We start from the raw sequence: 16,630 nt of genomic DNA, 5'->3' as shown, positions 1-16,630 counted from the left end.
TGATAAACTAAGCTGACTGAATAGATACAGCTACTAAAAGAAGAAAACAAATGCCTTCATTAAATAATACTGCAAAGATGCATAAGCTCATTCACTATTCACTCTAATGACATGCATATAAAGTTACAAAGCACAGCTATCCTGACACCTCAGCAGTCACCTTGAACCTCCCACACAGCAAATACGGATGGAAACCGGAGCATCAAAGAACACCAGAAAAAAAAACAAGCACATGTTGTATGTACTTGCTATGGCAGTAACAATAAATCACACATATCTGCATGCAACTAACCCTAAACCTAGCCCTCGTCCTGACCCTAACCTTATATAACAAGTACCTGTAGGTAATAAGTAAGATATATCTCAGCTAAAAAGTATCGATTACTCCCTATTTACTCACCCTCAGTTGGTTTCAAACATTTAAGACTTTCTTTCCTCTGTTGAACACTAAAGAAGACATATTGAGGGAAGCTTAAAAACCTGTAACCACTGGAAGTCAATGTTTACAGGTCCATCTTTGAGATATAAGTGTTTAACAGATCAAAGAAAGTCAAACAGGTTTGAAACAAGTGAGTAAATGATGAGAGAATTGTCAGGTTTGGTTAAACATTCCCTTCAAATTCATACTGTAAGGCAAGGACACCTTAAACTAAAGTGCAACGACTAGATCTGAAAATGATTCATACCTTCTACGAAGTTGGGGAAAGTTTTTTCCTCCGGCTCTTGTAGCGAATGATCCCAAAAGGTCTCTTCGCCCTCTAGAAGACCGCGCTCTATGGCCAGTTCCTCCAGCACATCATAGTCCAGATCATCTCCTGCAACTTTAGGCACTGGGGACGTAGTAGGCTGACCGGCAACAGGACTGACAACCTGCTGCACCTCAATCACTTCCTCCACCACAACGATCTTCTTCCGCATGGCGTCGTCTGTGGTCTGTGCTTGACCGTCACCGGTTTTCTCGTCAACAGGGCCAGCAGGGGCCTTGCTATGTGAGAGCTTGCAGTGCTTGTGTGTGCTCCGCTGTGTGTCAGTGTGTTGTGCAATGCTGGGAGGATCCCCCTGTGCGGGGAGGGGGGTGTGCTGGGCTGCTAGTCCCGCTGGTGCTGCTGACGCTGAAGCTGCCGGTGCTTCCCACTGTCTCCGCGAGGAGGATGTTTTTCCTTTCTGAACCTCTCGTTTTTCTGTTACAGGCTGCGCTGGCTCCACCTCCCCTTTGTGAGCCGGGGCTTCGCTCTGTACAGCTGTTGGCTGCCTGTTCTCCGGAGCATGCATTCCTTCAGGGGATGTCTTTGCAGAATTATTACTTGTTGCAACCTGCCTGTGGTCTTCAGCCTTGCTCGGGTCAACCTGAGCTGGTGTTACTACTTCAGTCTCTGCGAGTGAAGGGATCTCTTTTACAGCAGAAGTTTTGCTTGTTTTCTTTTTCTTCTTCCCCTTTGAAGGCTTTGACGTTTCTTCAGCATCCTTGTCTTTTGGAGTTTTGGGTTCCTCCGTCAGCGTTGATGCTTTTTCTTGATGTGATTTTGGTGTGTCTACTTTAGATTCTGCTTTCGTAGATATTTCTGAAGCTTTGCTGGAGTCTGCTGTAGTCATTTCTTCCTCAGCAACTGTAGGCTGAAATTTAGGGCTAAGGACGGGCTTGTGGCCTTTAACCTCTGCCTTGACCTCTGAGATAGAAATGGCACAAGGGATCGCCACCTCTTTGTGAACTTTTAAATAACTTGTGCTGTCATCTTCTATGACTCCCTGTGATGTTTGGGAATCATGTTGTTTGTCAGTCACCTGAACAGTGGTGTTTGCTTGGGCCTGCGCTGATGTAACAGTGACACCCTTCTTCAGATTAAGCTCTGCTTTCTTTTTAGCGGTTTCTCCAGCCACATTTTCTTCCTTCTTTGGCATTCCTGATGGCGTTTGGGGTGTAACGAATATGTTAGATTTCACTTCTTCTGCTTGAACAGCAGGCACCTGCTCTTTTTCAAGCTTGACTGTTAGCTCTTGAACATTTTTAGTCCTTTTGGTCCCTTTAGGTCCTCCTGGTTTTGATGGAGTAAAGTCGATTTTGCTCTCATCAGTTGCTGTGAAAGTGGCTTCCTGAGGAACCTTTCTTAATGCATCCTCTTCGGGCTTTTCAGCAGGGACAGAGATTACAGAGGACTCCGCTGCTGTTGCAGCCTCTGTTGATGAAATCATTGGTACATCCTGCACTTTTTTAGCCTTTTTGGTTTTCTTTGTTTTCTCCGCTTTTAGTTTTGACGGAGCATCCTCTGTGCTACCACCTGTTAATGTGGTTTCCTGAGAAACCATAAGGCAGACTTCTTCCTTGGGCTTTTCTGCATCAGTGGAAATCAAAGTGGACTTGACTTCAGCCTCCATCCATGATGAAACAACTGTGCTATCATGCGCATTTTTGCTCTCAAGTATTTTCACAACTTTTGATTTTGAGACAGCAGGATGAAGAGCATCCTTTTTGTTATCACCGTTGGATGTGGTTTCCTGAGTCACAATACCACCCACTTCTCTCTTGGACTTTTCATTGACTGCTTCAGTAGACATTGATGATTTCACTTCCATCATCTCCTCCGCTGATGAAACAGCTGGTTTAGTCTGTGCAGTTTTAGTCGTCTGCATTTTTTCCATTTTTTGTGTTGATGTAGCGGAATGAAAAGCATAATTTTTCTTGTCACCTTTGAATGGGGTTTCCTGAGAAGCAATAACACACACTTTCTCCTTGTACTGTTCTTTGATTGTTTCAGTAGAGAGAGAAAAAGTGGAGGATGCCACTACAGTCGTCTCCACAGCTGATGAAATAGCTGGTTTATCCTGCACATTTTTTATCCTTGTAGCCGTTTTGCCCACTTTTGACTTTGATGGAGCAGAAAAGGCAGTTTTGTTATCATCTTTGGATGAGGTTTCCTGAGAAACAATACCACAAACTTCTTTATTAGACTTTTCATTGGCTGTTTCAGCAGGAACTGAACACACTGGGGATTTCAAAGAGGTGCCATCCTGCACATTTTTGGTCACAATGGTTTTCACTGTTTTCTCCACATGTGTAGGATGAGGAGCATCAATAGCCATTTTGCTCTCATCAGTTACTGGCAAAGTGATTTCCTTAGTGACTTTTGTAGATTCATCATCTTTGGGCTTTTCTGCTTTTTCTGAGGACTGCACTGTGGATGAAAACATAGGTAAATCCTGCACTTTTTTGTTCTTTCGAGTTTTCTGTGCTTTTTCAACTTGTGGGCTTGAGACAGTAGGATGAGGAGCATCTTTTTCTATTCCGCCCTCACCTTTGAGTGCAGATTGCTGTGATAATTTAACACACACTTCTTCCTCAGTCTTTTCTTTGACTGCTTCAGACCCAGAGGGTTTCACAACAGACATCTCTTCTGCTGGAGGAACACATGTGCTATCCTGCACGCTTTTGGTTTTGGTGGCTTTCTGTCTTTTCTCCCCTTTTGTTTTCAACTGACTATGATGAGAAGCAGCATTACTGTCCCCTTTGGATGTGATTTCCTTGGAAACACATGATTCTTCCTTTGGTATTTCTTTAATTGCTTCGGTAGAAACTGAAGACACTGAGGATTTAAAAGCAGAAATCTCCAGTGCTGCTGAAACAGCTGGCACATTATTGGATTTGTCTACTTTCGGTCCTGAGGAAGTAAGATGAGCATCACCTTCAGCCATTTTGCTAGCATTTACAACAGTGGTTTTCTCAGACACCTTAATACAAACATCTTGTTTTGGCTTTGTTTTTGCTGCTTCAATGGAAACAGGAGGCTTAGAGGATTCATTTGAAACATCAAGCTCATTTTTGGCCACCATCGTTTCCTGTGTTTTATCCACCTTTGGTTTTGAAGGAGTAGCTCTAAGAGCACCTGTTGTAGTGGATGTGGTTTGCTTGGTGACCTTTGTAAACTCTTCTTCCTTGGGATTTTCTTGAGCATGGACAAAGGACTCCAAGGCAATTGTTTCCTCTGCTGATGCCACATTTGGCACATGGTCCATTTTTCTCGACACAAGGGCTTTCTCTGTTTTTTCCACCTTCAGTTTTGATGGGGTAGGATGATGAGCTTCCTTTGCAGTTGTTATGGATGTAGATTGACGAGAGACATCTACTTTGGGTTTTTCTTTGATTGCTTCACTATGGACAGGAACCAGAGGGGATTCTACGGCAGCTGAAGAAATGGTCAGCACACCTGGACTCGCCTTTGGCATATCCTGAATGAATGCAGTCTTGGTGCATTCCACCATCCTTTCTTGTTCGACTGGCTTAGCATGGTGAGTCTCATGGGAAAATGAATGCATTGCAACCTTCCTCCTAGCACTCGGCTCCATCTCTTTGGTGTAATCACGATTATCAGAACGTATGGGCAGCTCTTTGGATTCCCATGATCCTTTGGGTTTGATCTGAGCGCTAGCCATCGGACGACCTCTGAATTGTGGAGTTCTCTCATTGGATTCAATCACCTCAGCTTCATCTGTGCTCGCAGTCTTGCGACGGTATCCCTGACGGTCTTGTTTTTCCGCACCCATCTTGCCGGGTTTGGGAACATAGGAAGTTGGACCCTCAATAGTTTGAACCCGTTCTGCTCTTCGAGTGACGGCCAGAGTTGCAACAGGTCGGCGCACTCTTTGTAGCGGAGTAGGCACAATCTCCGCAGGTAAATGCAGGTAATCGCGCAAGTAGACGATCCCTTCGTTAGTAAGATACCAGTAGAAATGCCTCCACGCAAAGGTCTCCGTCACATATCCCCTAGATTTTAGAGACCCCATGGCTCTGATCACCTGCAGATTCTGCACACCAGCAATCTCAGGGTGTTTGGTCTGAGGCCGCTTGTCTTTCTTGGCCACCATGACGCCATCCCGAAACAGATGCTCGTAGATGGCCCTCAGATTGTCAAGAGGCATAACCATTCCAGCAACCATTGTGCTTGCTTAGTGTCTGAATAAACAGGAACAGCTATGCCAATGAAGAACGAATCACTGAATGACCTCACTCTCCAGGGTCCTGTGGCAGAGCCTGCTGCCACGTGCTGCAGATTCAATCAAAAAAGACGCTAAAAATAAACACAACCTACTCTTTCTTGTAGGTCCGTGTAGTTTGGCTAATTTCTCTATTCCTCAAAAGGATTTCTTCTTTCTTTTCAGAACTTCTCAAAAGCAAAGGGAAAAACTGAGAGAAGGAAAACTGTTCTCTCCTTTACTCAGCCTTCCTTGAAAGTGAGCATAGTCCGGACTGGCAATGAGAGGGGGTGTGTGTGTAAAAGAGAGAGAGAGAGAGTGAGTAAGAGAGAGTACTGGGCCACTCCCACTCTGCTCGCGCAAGGAAGAAACTGCATCCAACTGCATGGTCGGCAGACTCTAACAGTTGTGAATGGCTTAAAGTGAGCACTTGGAAAAAATTACCAATGAACAGGACACTAAAATAGAACGCTAAAAATAGAATTAAAAATGCCTGATCAGCACACCTATGTGCCACTGAGGCATACTGTGAGTACAGGAGGAAGGAACCACCCATGTTACACACCCCGGGGTGTGTTGGACCATCTCAAAAGACGACGAGAAAGTAGATTAGTCAATGAGAAGATAAGTTTCAGCGAAGGAGACACCTATTATGTATGTCATCCAATAGGTAAAGATACAGTTATGAACACACACCTCAGGCAGCAAGGATTTACACACTTCGTATCTTGTGACATTACACTGCTTCTGCCCTACAGACACATGAGTTCCCAAGAACATTCCTTGTGGAAAATCTTTTGGATTGAAGATAAATGAATTACCAGATAACTTTTTGAACAAGGATAGCTTAGTGATGAATCAGTGTGGACTGTGAAAGCATGTCCATTGTTAAGCTCAAATATACGCTCCTGTTTCCGTTCGCCTCTGATGAGTATCTGGTTAATGTTTTACAGTCCGATACACTTCTATACAGTCAAATCTATATTTTATTATGCCTTTGGGTGTTAAAATACTCCAGTGAATAAATACTAGTGGTATAGTAAATACTGTACCATTGTATACTGTAAAAAATGCAAGGATTCACACAATCGATTTGTGTTAAGACATTATTAAGGAATTAAGTTTACTTAGTAACTTAAGTAACTTATCAGTTTTTAATTTAAGTGGATTAAACACCCCCCCCCCAAAAAAAAATCAAGAATTGTGTTGTTTCAGCTCACTTTAATTAAGTAGTTTAAACAAACGTCATGTTTTGAGTGTATTAGATTAGATTATATTAAATTAGATTAGCTTAAATTCAACTTTATTGTATTATACTTATACTAAGTACAAGGCAATGAAATGCAGTTATTTTATTAATTATATTATATTATTTATATTGTATTACACTGTAGTATACTTTAGTTTTTACTAAAGTAAACTGTGGTGTATTGTAGTTTCATATACCCCATGGTTGGGGAAAAATACAGTATGGCTGTTGCTAGATCGGGTGGCATAGTAAATAGTGAGTGCTGTCGCCTCACAACAAGCAGGTCGCTGGTCGAGCCTCGGCTGGGTCAGTTGGCATTTCTGTGTGGAGTTTGCATGTTCTTTCTGCGTTCGCGTGAGTTTCCTCCGGGTGCTCCAGTTTCCCCCACAAGTCCAAAGACAAGCGGTACTTGTGAATTGGGTAAGCTAAAATTGTCCATAGTGTATATGTGTGAATGAGAGTGTATGGGTGTTTCCCAGTGATGGGTTGCAGCTGGAAGGGCATCTGCTGCGTAAAACCTTTGCTGGATAAGTTGGCAGTTCATTCCACTGTGGCGACGCCCTTTTAATAAAGGAACTAAGCCAAAAAGAAAATGAATGAATGAATGAATGAATGAATGTTGCTAGATCAGATATGGTTGCGGCCAGAAGTTGATTGATATTATTTATTAAATTTCCCATTAATTGTATTTTATTAACGTCTACCCTCACCCCAACCATAAACCCAACCATCACAGTAATGTAAAAACAGTAGTTGTATTGAGTATTAATTATGTTATCTATTAAATTACCCAATAAAATGTATTTTTAACATCTACCCCTACGCCAACGATAAACCCAACCATCACAGTAACGTAAAAACAGTAGTTGTACCGAGTAATATTAATGCTATATATTAAAATTACCCAATAAATTTTTTTTTACATCTACCCCAACCCTAAACCCAACCATCACAGTAACGTAAAAACAGTAGTTGTACAAAGTATTAATTATGTTATCTATTAAATTACCCAATAAATTATAATTTTAACGTCTACTGCGACGCCAACGATAAACCCAACCATCGCAGTAACGTTAAAACAGTAGTTGTATTAAGTATTAATTATGTTATCTATTAAATTACCCAATAAAATGTATTTTTAACATCTACCCCTACACCAACGATAAACCAAACCATCACAGTAACGTAAAAAACAGTAGTTGTGTTAAGTATTAATTATGTTATCTATTAAATTACCCAATAAAATGTATTTTTAACATCTACCCCTACGCCAACGATAAACCCATCCATCACAGTAACGTAAAAACACTAGTTGTACCGAGTAATATTAATGCTATATATTAAAATTACCCAATAAATTTTTTTTACATCTACCCCAACCCTAAACCCAACCATCACAGTAACATAAAAACAGTAGTTGTACAAAGTATTAATTATGTTATCTATTAAATTACCCAATAAATTATATTTTTAACGTCTACTGCTACGCCAACGATAAACCCAACCATCACTGTAACGTAAAAAACAGTAGTTGTATTGAGTATTAATTATGTTATCTATTAAATTACCCAATAAAATGTATTTTTAACATCTACCCCTACGCCAACGATAAACCCAACCATCACAGTAACGTAAAAACAGTAGTTGTACCGAGTATTATTTAAGCTATATATTAAAATTACCCAATACATTTTTTTTACATCTACCCCAACCCTAAACCCAACCATCACAGTAACGTAAAAACAGTAGTTGTACAAAGTATTAATTATGTTATCTATTAAATTACCCAATAAATTATATTTTTAACGTCTACTGCGACGCCAACGATAAACCCAACCATCACAGTAACGTAAAAAACAGTAGTTGTATTAAGTATTATTTTTGTTATCTATTAAATTACCCAATAAATTGTATTTTTAACGTCTACCCCTACGCCAACGATAAATCCGACCATCAAAGTAACGTAAAAACACTAGTTGTACTAAGTATTATTTATGTTATCGATTAAACTACCCAACAAATTGTATTTTTAACCTCTACTCCCACCCCAACCCTAAACCCAACCATCACAGTAACGTAAAAACTGTAGTTGTATCGAGTATTATTAATGCTATCAATTAAATTACCCATTAAATTGTATTTTTTAGCTCAGATTAATTCACATCCCTCACTAAAGTTCTTACATAGCAGCTACAAGAGATTCATTCAAATATTTTACCACAGTACAATTCAAAAACAGTACATCATTTAATTTAAATGACTGTAGTACTTTTTTATGTGCACACAACTCTATTTCCCTAAGCACTAAACCTTTACAAGCACTGCTGGCAGTACAGTGACATGATGCAACAGCTTGAAAGAACAAATAAATTCACCCCTATATCTCAATATAGCTTTAGAGTTTGAGTTTCCTATTAGAGAGTCTCCTAAATAAAGAGCAGCGCTTTACTGTTAACCTTTCAAGAACATGGTGTCTGATTCGAGAGGGAGAGTAAGACGGGGATAGACACAGACAGATGCCGATAGGAGAAAGTGAGACGGCTAGAGTTGCACTGATTGTCTCTGATGCCTTCTGGAAAAAAGCTGAACAGATACTTCTCAATGACCGCTGCAATTACCACTTTTCTGAGAATATCTGGTAGGAATATGTGGTTGGGATATGCCATACGCACCGCCTCATGCCTCAAACGGACAGTGTTTTTGTTTTAATCACTATGGAAACAGTGCGTCAGTTCCGGGAAGCTGAAATATCCTCTTTCACGTCGCTGCAGCGCCATGAAAATAACTTCTGGGCAGCTGTGCGGGACATCACAGTTCACTATTAACTACAGCAACAACCCCCTTCTGTCAAAATCAGCACAGATGAAGGCTGTCAGAGAACAGCCAGGATTTATTATTATTATTATTATTTTTACTATTATTATTACTGGCGACGCGGTAGAAACAGCTGTTGCCTCACAGCAAGAAGGTCGCTGGTTCGAGCCTTGGCTGGGTCAGTTGGCGTTTCTGTGTGGAGTTTGCATGTTCTCCCCGCGTTCGCGTGGGTTTCCTCCGGGTGCTCCAGTTTCCCCCACAGTCCAAAGACATGCGGTAAAGGTGAATTTGGTAGGCTAAATTATCTGTAGTGTATGTACAATTTTTTTTCTTTAAAAAAATAAATACTTTAAAAGGATCAAAAACCCAAAAATGTGAATTCTTTCATCATTTAAATATTATTTATACATTATAAATGTCTTTCTTAAAAGGATAGTGTACCCCAAAATTAAACCTTTTGTTTTTATTTACTTACCCTTGACTTGTTCCAAACCATTTTCTTTTTTTTTTTGTTTTGTTAAAAACAAAAGAAAAAATGTACAAATAAATATTTAAACTCATTGACTTCCATAGTATTTGTTTTTCTACTATGCATGTTAATGGTTAACTGTTTCCAACATTCTTCCAAATATCTTCCTTTGTGCTCAACAGTCCAAACAGGTTTGGAACAAGTCAAAGAAGATTAGATGAAAACAAAAAATCTCATTTTGGGCTGACTATCCCTATAAGAAAGACATTTACTGTATAATTTATCAAATAATTTACTAATTAAATAATCTTGAGAAGCAGCTGTCCTACATACTAAATGTTTCCCAATTCAAATCAAGTGATTGCTGAAACATCATTCAACTGATGCTGCCTTCAGCAACCATGCTGAAAACTCAGATTTAAATACCAAAAATAAACTACATTTTAAAAATCTATTCAAATACAAAACAAATATTTTAAATAGCAATTTTTTTCCTATATTTTTGAGAAAATAAATGCAGTTTGGATGAGTATTAGACTATTCTTTATAAGCAGTAAAATTTGTAATTGATCTCAAACTAATAAACAGTATTGCATCATATAGACAGGTTCAGACTGGCCTCCGCCAAAACAGTTTTAATGATTTTATAAACAACTGAGGCTAAGAAATGAAATATGTACTCAGCGTTGGACTCCCTACATTTCATCAAATGTTTCCAGGTGGCTAGAAAGTGTGCAGTATTTATTTTAAAGTCATCACTAGTTGCGGACGTCTCCAAATACACCCTCACTAGTATCTGCAGTGCAAATAAACCCACTAAACATTAGATAAACAGTAGGGATTCCCTTGTAAAACCGAAAAAATGTCCTTCAACATATGTTTGACTGCAGTTTTTAGATAAAGTGAACACTAGGGGGCAGTATGACGGCTACAACTTCAGTTCCTTTTCACACTAATGATATTCACAGAGAGATTATTAATGAATAAAGGAGTACTAGCGCAACACCAAATAAACACCCCAAAATTGCTTAACGCTGTCTATAATTTGTAATGAATATGTTTGCATATTATCTATGTCCATATGGACACTTTTCTGGTGTGGTCAGGCTGCTCATAGCTCACTTAGTACAGTTTTTGTACTGCACAAGCGCTCTGGTTCGAGTCCACTGAATCACGCTTCAACAAAAGAGAGAAAAGCATAGTAAAATCAAGGTAAATCTATGTGGTCACAATGCACTTTTCTCTTATGTTTGCTTCTGAAAACACTATTGGTTGGGTTTAGGAAAGGATTTAGCTCAATGCTTTCCTAGCTGATAGGTACAAGGATGTTTGTATGTGTGAATGTGTATCTGAAACGTACAATAAAACAAACCCTTAGTCACATATTTCAGATTTGCAAAAAATGCAGACAGCGCCCTCTAGTGGATTTTTTATCTGAAACGTGCAATAAAAAGCAACGTATTTAACTTTTCGCAAAAACGTAGGCTAAATCATGCATTTCCAACAAGCCTGGGTTGATTTCATCTCTTTGTATGCATGTCTGTTCACCCAAAATAGACCCTCTCTGGCTCTCATCCCACTGTAAAGTGTTCAGAAACACGTGCCGTCCTCCTTCAGCCTGTCGACAAAGGTCAGCATGCTCCACAGGTCAGTTTGCAAGTGTGTGTGTGACAGAGACCCACCAGTAGAACCTAATTAAAGTCTTTCAAACTTATTTAAATACTCATTTTAAAGTTTCACATGACTCCTTCAGTCCTAAAGCAGCTTTACATTCTAGAGAGACTCGTAAAACTAAATGGATTCTGATTTCTGAGTGGCAGATGCATAAATCAAATGTCATTTCAGGGCTTCGAATGCCTGGTCTCTGCTGCATAAAGGATTTATATTCAGCTCATCTGAAGAATCTGAACCCAATACTCTTTAGATCTGCTGGATAAACATGGCTGACTGCTGAATAGGATTTGCAATGCAAATGGTTTGGAGCACACAGAACACACCTGGCTATTAACAGCCTCTCTAAAGTACACACTGAACAACAACTATTTGTTGGCTTTTCAATGTTCTCAGACATGTGATAGGAAAGATATATTGTGCAGCTCTGCTAAACCTCATGTGCTAATATTGAAAAGTCAACAAACGCCAGTAGGTTTGGAAGCATCATTAGTGTAAGTGCATAAGAGGAAACTAAAGGCTGACGACAAAATGTAAAAGGCAGTTAGTTTACTTTAAAAAAGTTCCTTTTTAAAGTTTTTAGTTGACTTAAATATTGATTAGTTAAATTTGCATAAAACTGTGAGTAAACCTGTTGCTTTTAAAGCGATTAGTTGACTTTACTAAAGTGAGTAAACCTGTTGCTTTTAAAGTGATTAGTTGACTTTACTAAAGTGAGTAAACCTGTTGCTTTTAAAACGATTAGTTGACTTTACTAAAGTGAGTAAATCTGTTGCTTTTAAAGCGATTAGTTGACTTTACTTAAGAACATTAGTAAACTTGTTGCTGTTAAAGCGATTAGTTGACTTTACTAAAGTGATTAAACCTGTTGCTTTTAAAGCGATTAGTTGACTTTACTGAAGTGAGTAAACCTGTTGCTTTTAAAGAGATTAGTTGACTTTACTAAAGTGAGTAAACTTGTTGCTTTTAAAGCGATTAGTTGACTTTACTGAAGTGAGTAAACCTGTTGCTTTTAAAGCGATTAGTTGACTTTACTTAAGAACACAAGTAAACCTGTTGCTTTTGAAATGATTAGTTGACTTGACTTAAAAAACGCAAGTAAACCTTTTGTCTTAAAATTAAGTAAATTACCTACTGTATGTGCATAATTATAAAAATTAAGTGTAGTCAACTTAACAGTTCCAAGTTATAATGGATTTACTCACTTTTTTTGCAGTGCAGCCTCCAACAGACTGATTAACTAGCAATAAAATAATATTTCAATACAATATGACTAACTCATTCTTCTTCAAATATATGAACCTGCATTAAAATTAGCATGCATGTAAGACTTTAACATTCACACTGATAAGATTTCAGGCTCGTGACTATAGCGTGTGGTTGGGGACGGGATTCAGCTGTCCCAAGTGAGGAAGTGTCGACACTAGTGCGGTTTGTCCTGTCAGAAGCCATGTTTGACCTCCGACCTCGAGCACCTGTTCACACCCCAGGGGAAACCCAATCTCAGCTGATCAGGAGCCGTATATGGAGGGAACCAATGAGTTGTTGACCACCTGGACACTTGGTCGAATTTGATCCCAAGATACCATTTCGATAACCATTTTTAAGGCCAATCTTCTGGTTTTGGAGGTTATCATATTACTGTGAGGAGGTAAACATCATTCATAAAAATGGCCTCTTTGAAAGAGGATTTGTTTTAAACTGATCTCCAAACTGTTGACATACTATAGCTGAGCAGGGTTACCAGATATTCACAACAAAACTACCCCAATGGCCAATCAAAACTAGACACTAATATAAAAACTCAAAAAATTTCACATGAAAACAATACCTTAGTATAATTCAGAATTTACTACAGTAAACTGTAAAATACTGTACATCATTTACTACATCTTACTGCAGCACAATTTTGTTTTTTACTAAAGTAGATTTACCATAACAAATTACAAATCATTGCAATTTACTCTACTGGGGTTCAAAAACACTAGTATTTACTAAAGGAAATTTAATACACTTTCTATAGAAAATTTTCTCTAAAATACTACAGTATGCTTGTACACAGACACTGCCCTTTTGTAAAATGAATTGTTTACATAAATATATGCATTATAAACAGTTTCTTCTTTGAAAACAACTGTATATTATAAATAATTATAAAGTTTCTGGTCTCGAAAACAAAATTGCCCAGTTGCTCTTCACAAAAGTTTACTTACTCTGTTTCACCATAAGTTTTATTAATGGTATAATACAAATTTAGTCAAATATTTAAACAAAAATATACTGCATGAAAATAATGCAATATGTCAAACTTTTAACCCCCAGCAATGGTTAAAAGTAGCCCAATTCTATGAGAAAAAAGGCAAGACTTGGCAACCCTGCATCTGAGGTCAAAGCATTTCTTATCATGCTATCTATTATTTTCCTGTTGTACTTATACTCCTATTTGCAACACTCAAAACAACCAATCTTTGAGTCACTTGGTGCTAAATGAGGCATTGAGTAATAGCCATGGTGATGCCTGCATAGGGAACACAATAATAAGCCATGCTAATCCCACTTGAGGCATATCAGTGCAAACAAACATTGCTTATCTGCACTTAAAGTTGATGTCTTGAAATGTGGAACGGCTTTGGCAAATAAAAGTTATAAGTTATACACACTGCAAAAAATTATTTTCTTTCTTATATTTGTTGTTTCTAGTCCAATCATCTCAAAATTCATAAATCAAGAATTATTTTCTGGACAAGCAAAACATATCATGTTCTTTTGAGAAATATTAAGTCAAAATTGAGTGAGTTGCACTTATGATGCTAAACCAACTTTTGCGAGCTGTTTGGACAGAACTGTGTGTATGTATAGTGTGTCGACTGTCATTGGAGTGATAGAAACACAACAAGTCTCTCTTTTAAAATTTCCTGACGATAAAATAGGATCCAAATCCCAGTGATTTTGAGGCCCACTGTAGGAGTGCGGTTTTCCTGGCCCACCGATTTGACTGACAGGCACCATGTCTCCATGATGTCTCGATTTTTTTGCAAAGGAACTAGGATTAAAACAGGTTACAACTCTCTGTAATCAGCTGCACCTCAATAATTAATTGTATAGGTTTAAAATGTTATAAAACAGAGCATGTCTGTAATAAAGACAGTAAAATCACTATGTAATTCTTAATCAATATATTAACAACAGTAAACGTGCATGTGAGGTGTGTACTGCAAACAGCATTTGTGTGTGGACTCATCATTTCAGAAAGGCTTGAAAATACTCCCCCACAAATACATCAAACAAACTTACTTGGTATTTTTGACTCATGACAATTTTCGCTATTCGATAGAGACAGACGTGGATTTTAGCTTCATTCATGTCTGTCTCTATCACTGATGGCTGTTTATCTGATGTAACGGATGAGAAGTAGACCTGCATGTTGGAGCGGTGGGTGGGGAGAAGCAGCTCAGTTTTAGATTTAAAGCCACAGGCTACAAAAACAGCTACATTGTCCTCAGACACCAAAATTGGCAGATTCTGGAGGCTATAATAAATAGTCTGATGGGTATTTTGAGCTGAAACTTTACAGACACATTCTGGAAATGCTTGGAAAAGGAGTAAAATAGGCGCCATTTAAACAAACAAAATTATCTAATATATTTTTCCTTAGGAGATAAGATTATTTTGCTTACCCCATTGGCAGATTATTTAGCTTGTTTCAAGGCAAACCCCGCTTAGTTTTGACACATTCGTTTTTTAAAACAAGACAACATGTTTTGCTTGTCTAGAAAATGATTCCTGATTAAAGAATTTTTAGATATTTATCTGACCACTTATGTGAAGCTGCTTTGACACAATCTACATTGTAAAAGCGCTATACAAATAAAGCTGAGTTGAATTGAATTGAATATTTGAATTAGAAACGACAAAAACTCTTTAAAGTCATCTTAATTTATTTTAGTTAAAATTACTTTTTAGATTTAAGATTTAGGGCAGCAAGAATTATTTTACAGATATGTTAGAAAAAAAAACTTCTGTCATTGCTTCTGAATTATTACAAATTACCTAAAATTAAATGAACAGCCACAATGGTTTTGAGAATAACTATACAGGATTGTGAGAAGTAGTAAGAACTCGTAAATGTTGATGATGAGTTTTTCTTGCCAACACCAGTCTGAGCCAAAGAGCTGTTTTCCAGTAAGCAGCTCATAAATATTTGTGAGAACCTAGCAAATTTTTTATACACTTTTTAGATGGAAATTTGCTTTCCTCCCAAAAGTGATTAATCCAGCCATCTATTCTCCAAAAACCAGTTGATGTTACCAGATACGTGTACATGCTGCTTAATGAATCTCACTAAACACTATTAAAAATGAGCTACACTGAAAAAAATTATTCATTAGATACATTTTCTTTAAAGGTAAGTGGTTGCAAACAATTTATATGGGCTGAATTTAAACAAACAAATTAGGTTGAACATAACTAAATGTCATTTGTTTGTTTACATGAAGCCCATATAATATGTTTGCAACAATTTTTGGTGTACATTTGACCTCATAACCAATGTCATATTGCTTTTATCAGTGATTTGCATTAAAAAAATACTATTATTTTGTTTTTCGCATTGTGACATTTTCAAAATAACTTGCACGCTCTACATTAGTACCATTACTGTAATGCATCTGGTATTTCTTGAAGATTTAATAACTGTTTTCATTGCTCTAATATGCACTTAACTCAGAAAAATACGTTCAAATTGCTAACCATGAGCTATAATAACTGTAATGCTCAACTCCAGGAACAAAAAAGCATCTCTGGGTCATGATGTAAACACACCCACCACGTCTGTCTTCAAGCATGGCTCAAGCCAATGGCTGTTTTGAAAGCCGCAAAAACTCGTTAGTTTGATTCCACCAGCTATAAAGAAGTAACACTGAACCAAGCTAACAAGGAACATTCTTAGTACTTTGTGTAAAAACAGTTGTGTATATGTTAAGGGACGTGATGTTATTGAAATAATAATGTTTTTGGAAAATTCTTGATGAAACAAGAGTGTTCTTAAAATATTAATATAACAAGATTGAAACATTTTAATAATGCTATTAAAACCAAATAATAACTTTAATATAACATCTATTTTTAACACAAATTCTGTTCAGATGTTCTAAAAATATCTAACTTATATTAAGAAATGTTCTTAGAACATTAATATAATATGGGATGGAATGTTCTAAGAATGACAGAAGTTATGGAAATCAAACAAGTTAAATTGCAGGAGAAAATGGGAAATTTGTCAAAATAAAATAAATTAAATAATAAATATAATTGACAATTTCCTTCATAATTCGTCATTGTATGATGCATGCCTTAACTCTTTCACGCGTACTATCACAATGGTGTGATCAGCCTTGGCTGGTCCCTGAAGCGTACAATCACACCGGTGTGATTAGAACATTCAGAGCGCACGTCATTAACTG

General features: G+C 37.7%; 1 protein-coding gene across 35 annotated transcripts in view; it reads right to left on the bottom strand.

The window, feature by feature from the left end:
- The window catches only part of plecb (plectin b), a 246,898-nt gene that overhangs the window by 128,404 nt on the left and 101,864 nt on the right, over positions 1 to 16,630 (bottom strand). For 14 of the 35 annotated variants that reach the window (XM_021466814.3, XM_021466815.3, XM_021466816.3 and 11 more), the window contains exon 1: positions 687 to 5,241. The exons of the other annotated variants lie outside the window; for them this stretch is intronic. In XM_021466814.3, the coding sequence (XP_021322489.2) occupies positions 687 to 4,929 (4,243 nt within the window). In that variant the 5' untranslated portion in view covers positions 4,930 to 5,241. Of the gene's footprint in view, positions 1 to 686; positions 5,242 to 16,630 lie in introns of those variants that run through there. 35 annotated transcript variants of the gene reach the window in all.

This window comes from Danio rerio, chromosome 16 (genome assembly GCF_049306965.1).
Source record: "Danio rerio strain Tuebingen ecotype United States chromosome 16, GRCz12tu, whole genome shotgun sequence".
Taxonomy (NCBI): domain Eukaryota; kingdom Metazoa; phylum Chordata; class Actinopteri; order Cypriniformes; family Danionidae; genus Danio; species Danio rerio.
Note: the sequence above shows the minus strand (reverse complement) of the source record. Positions and strands in the feature narration are given on the sequence as shown.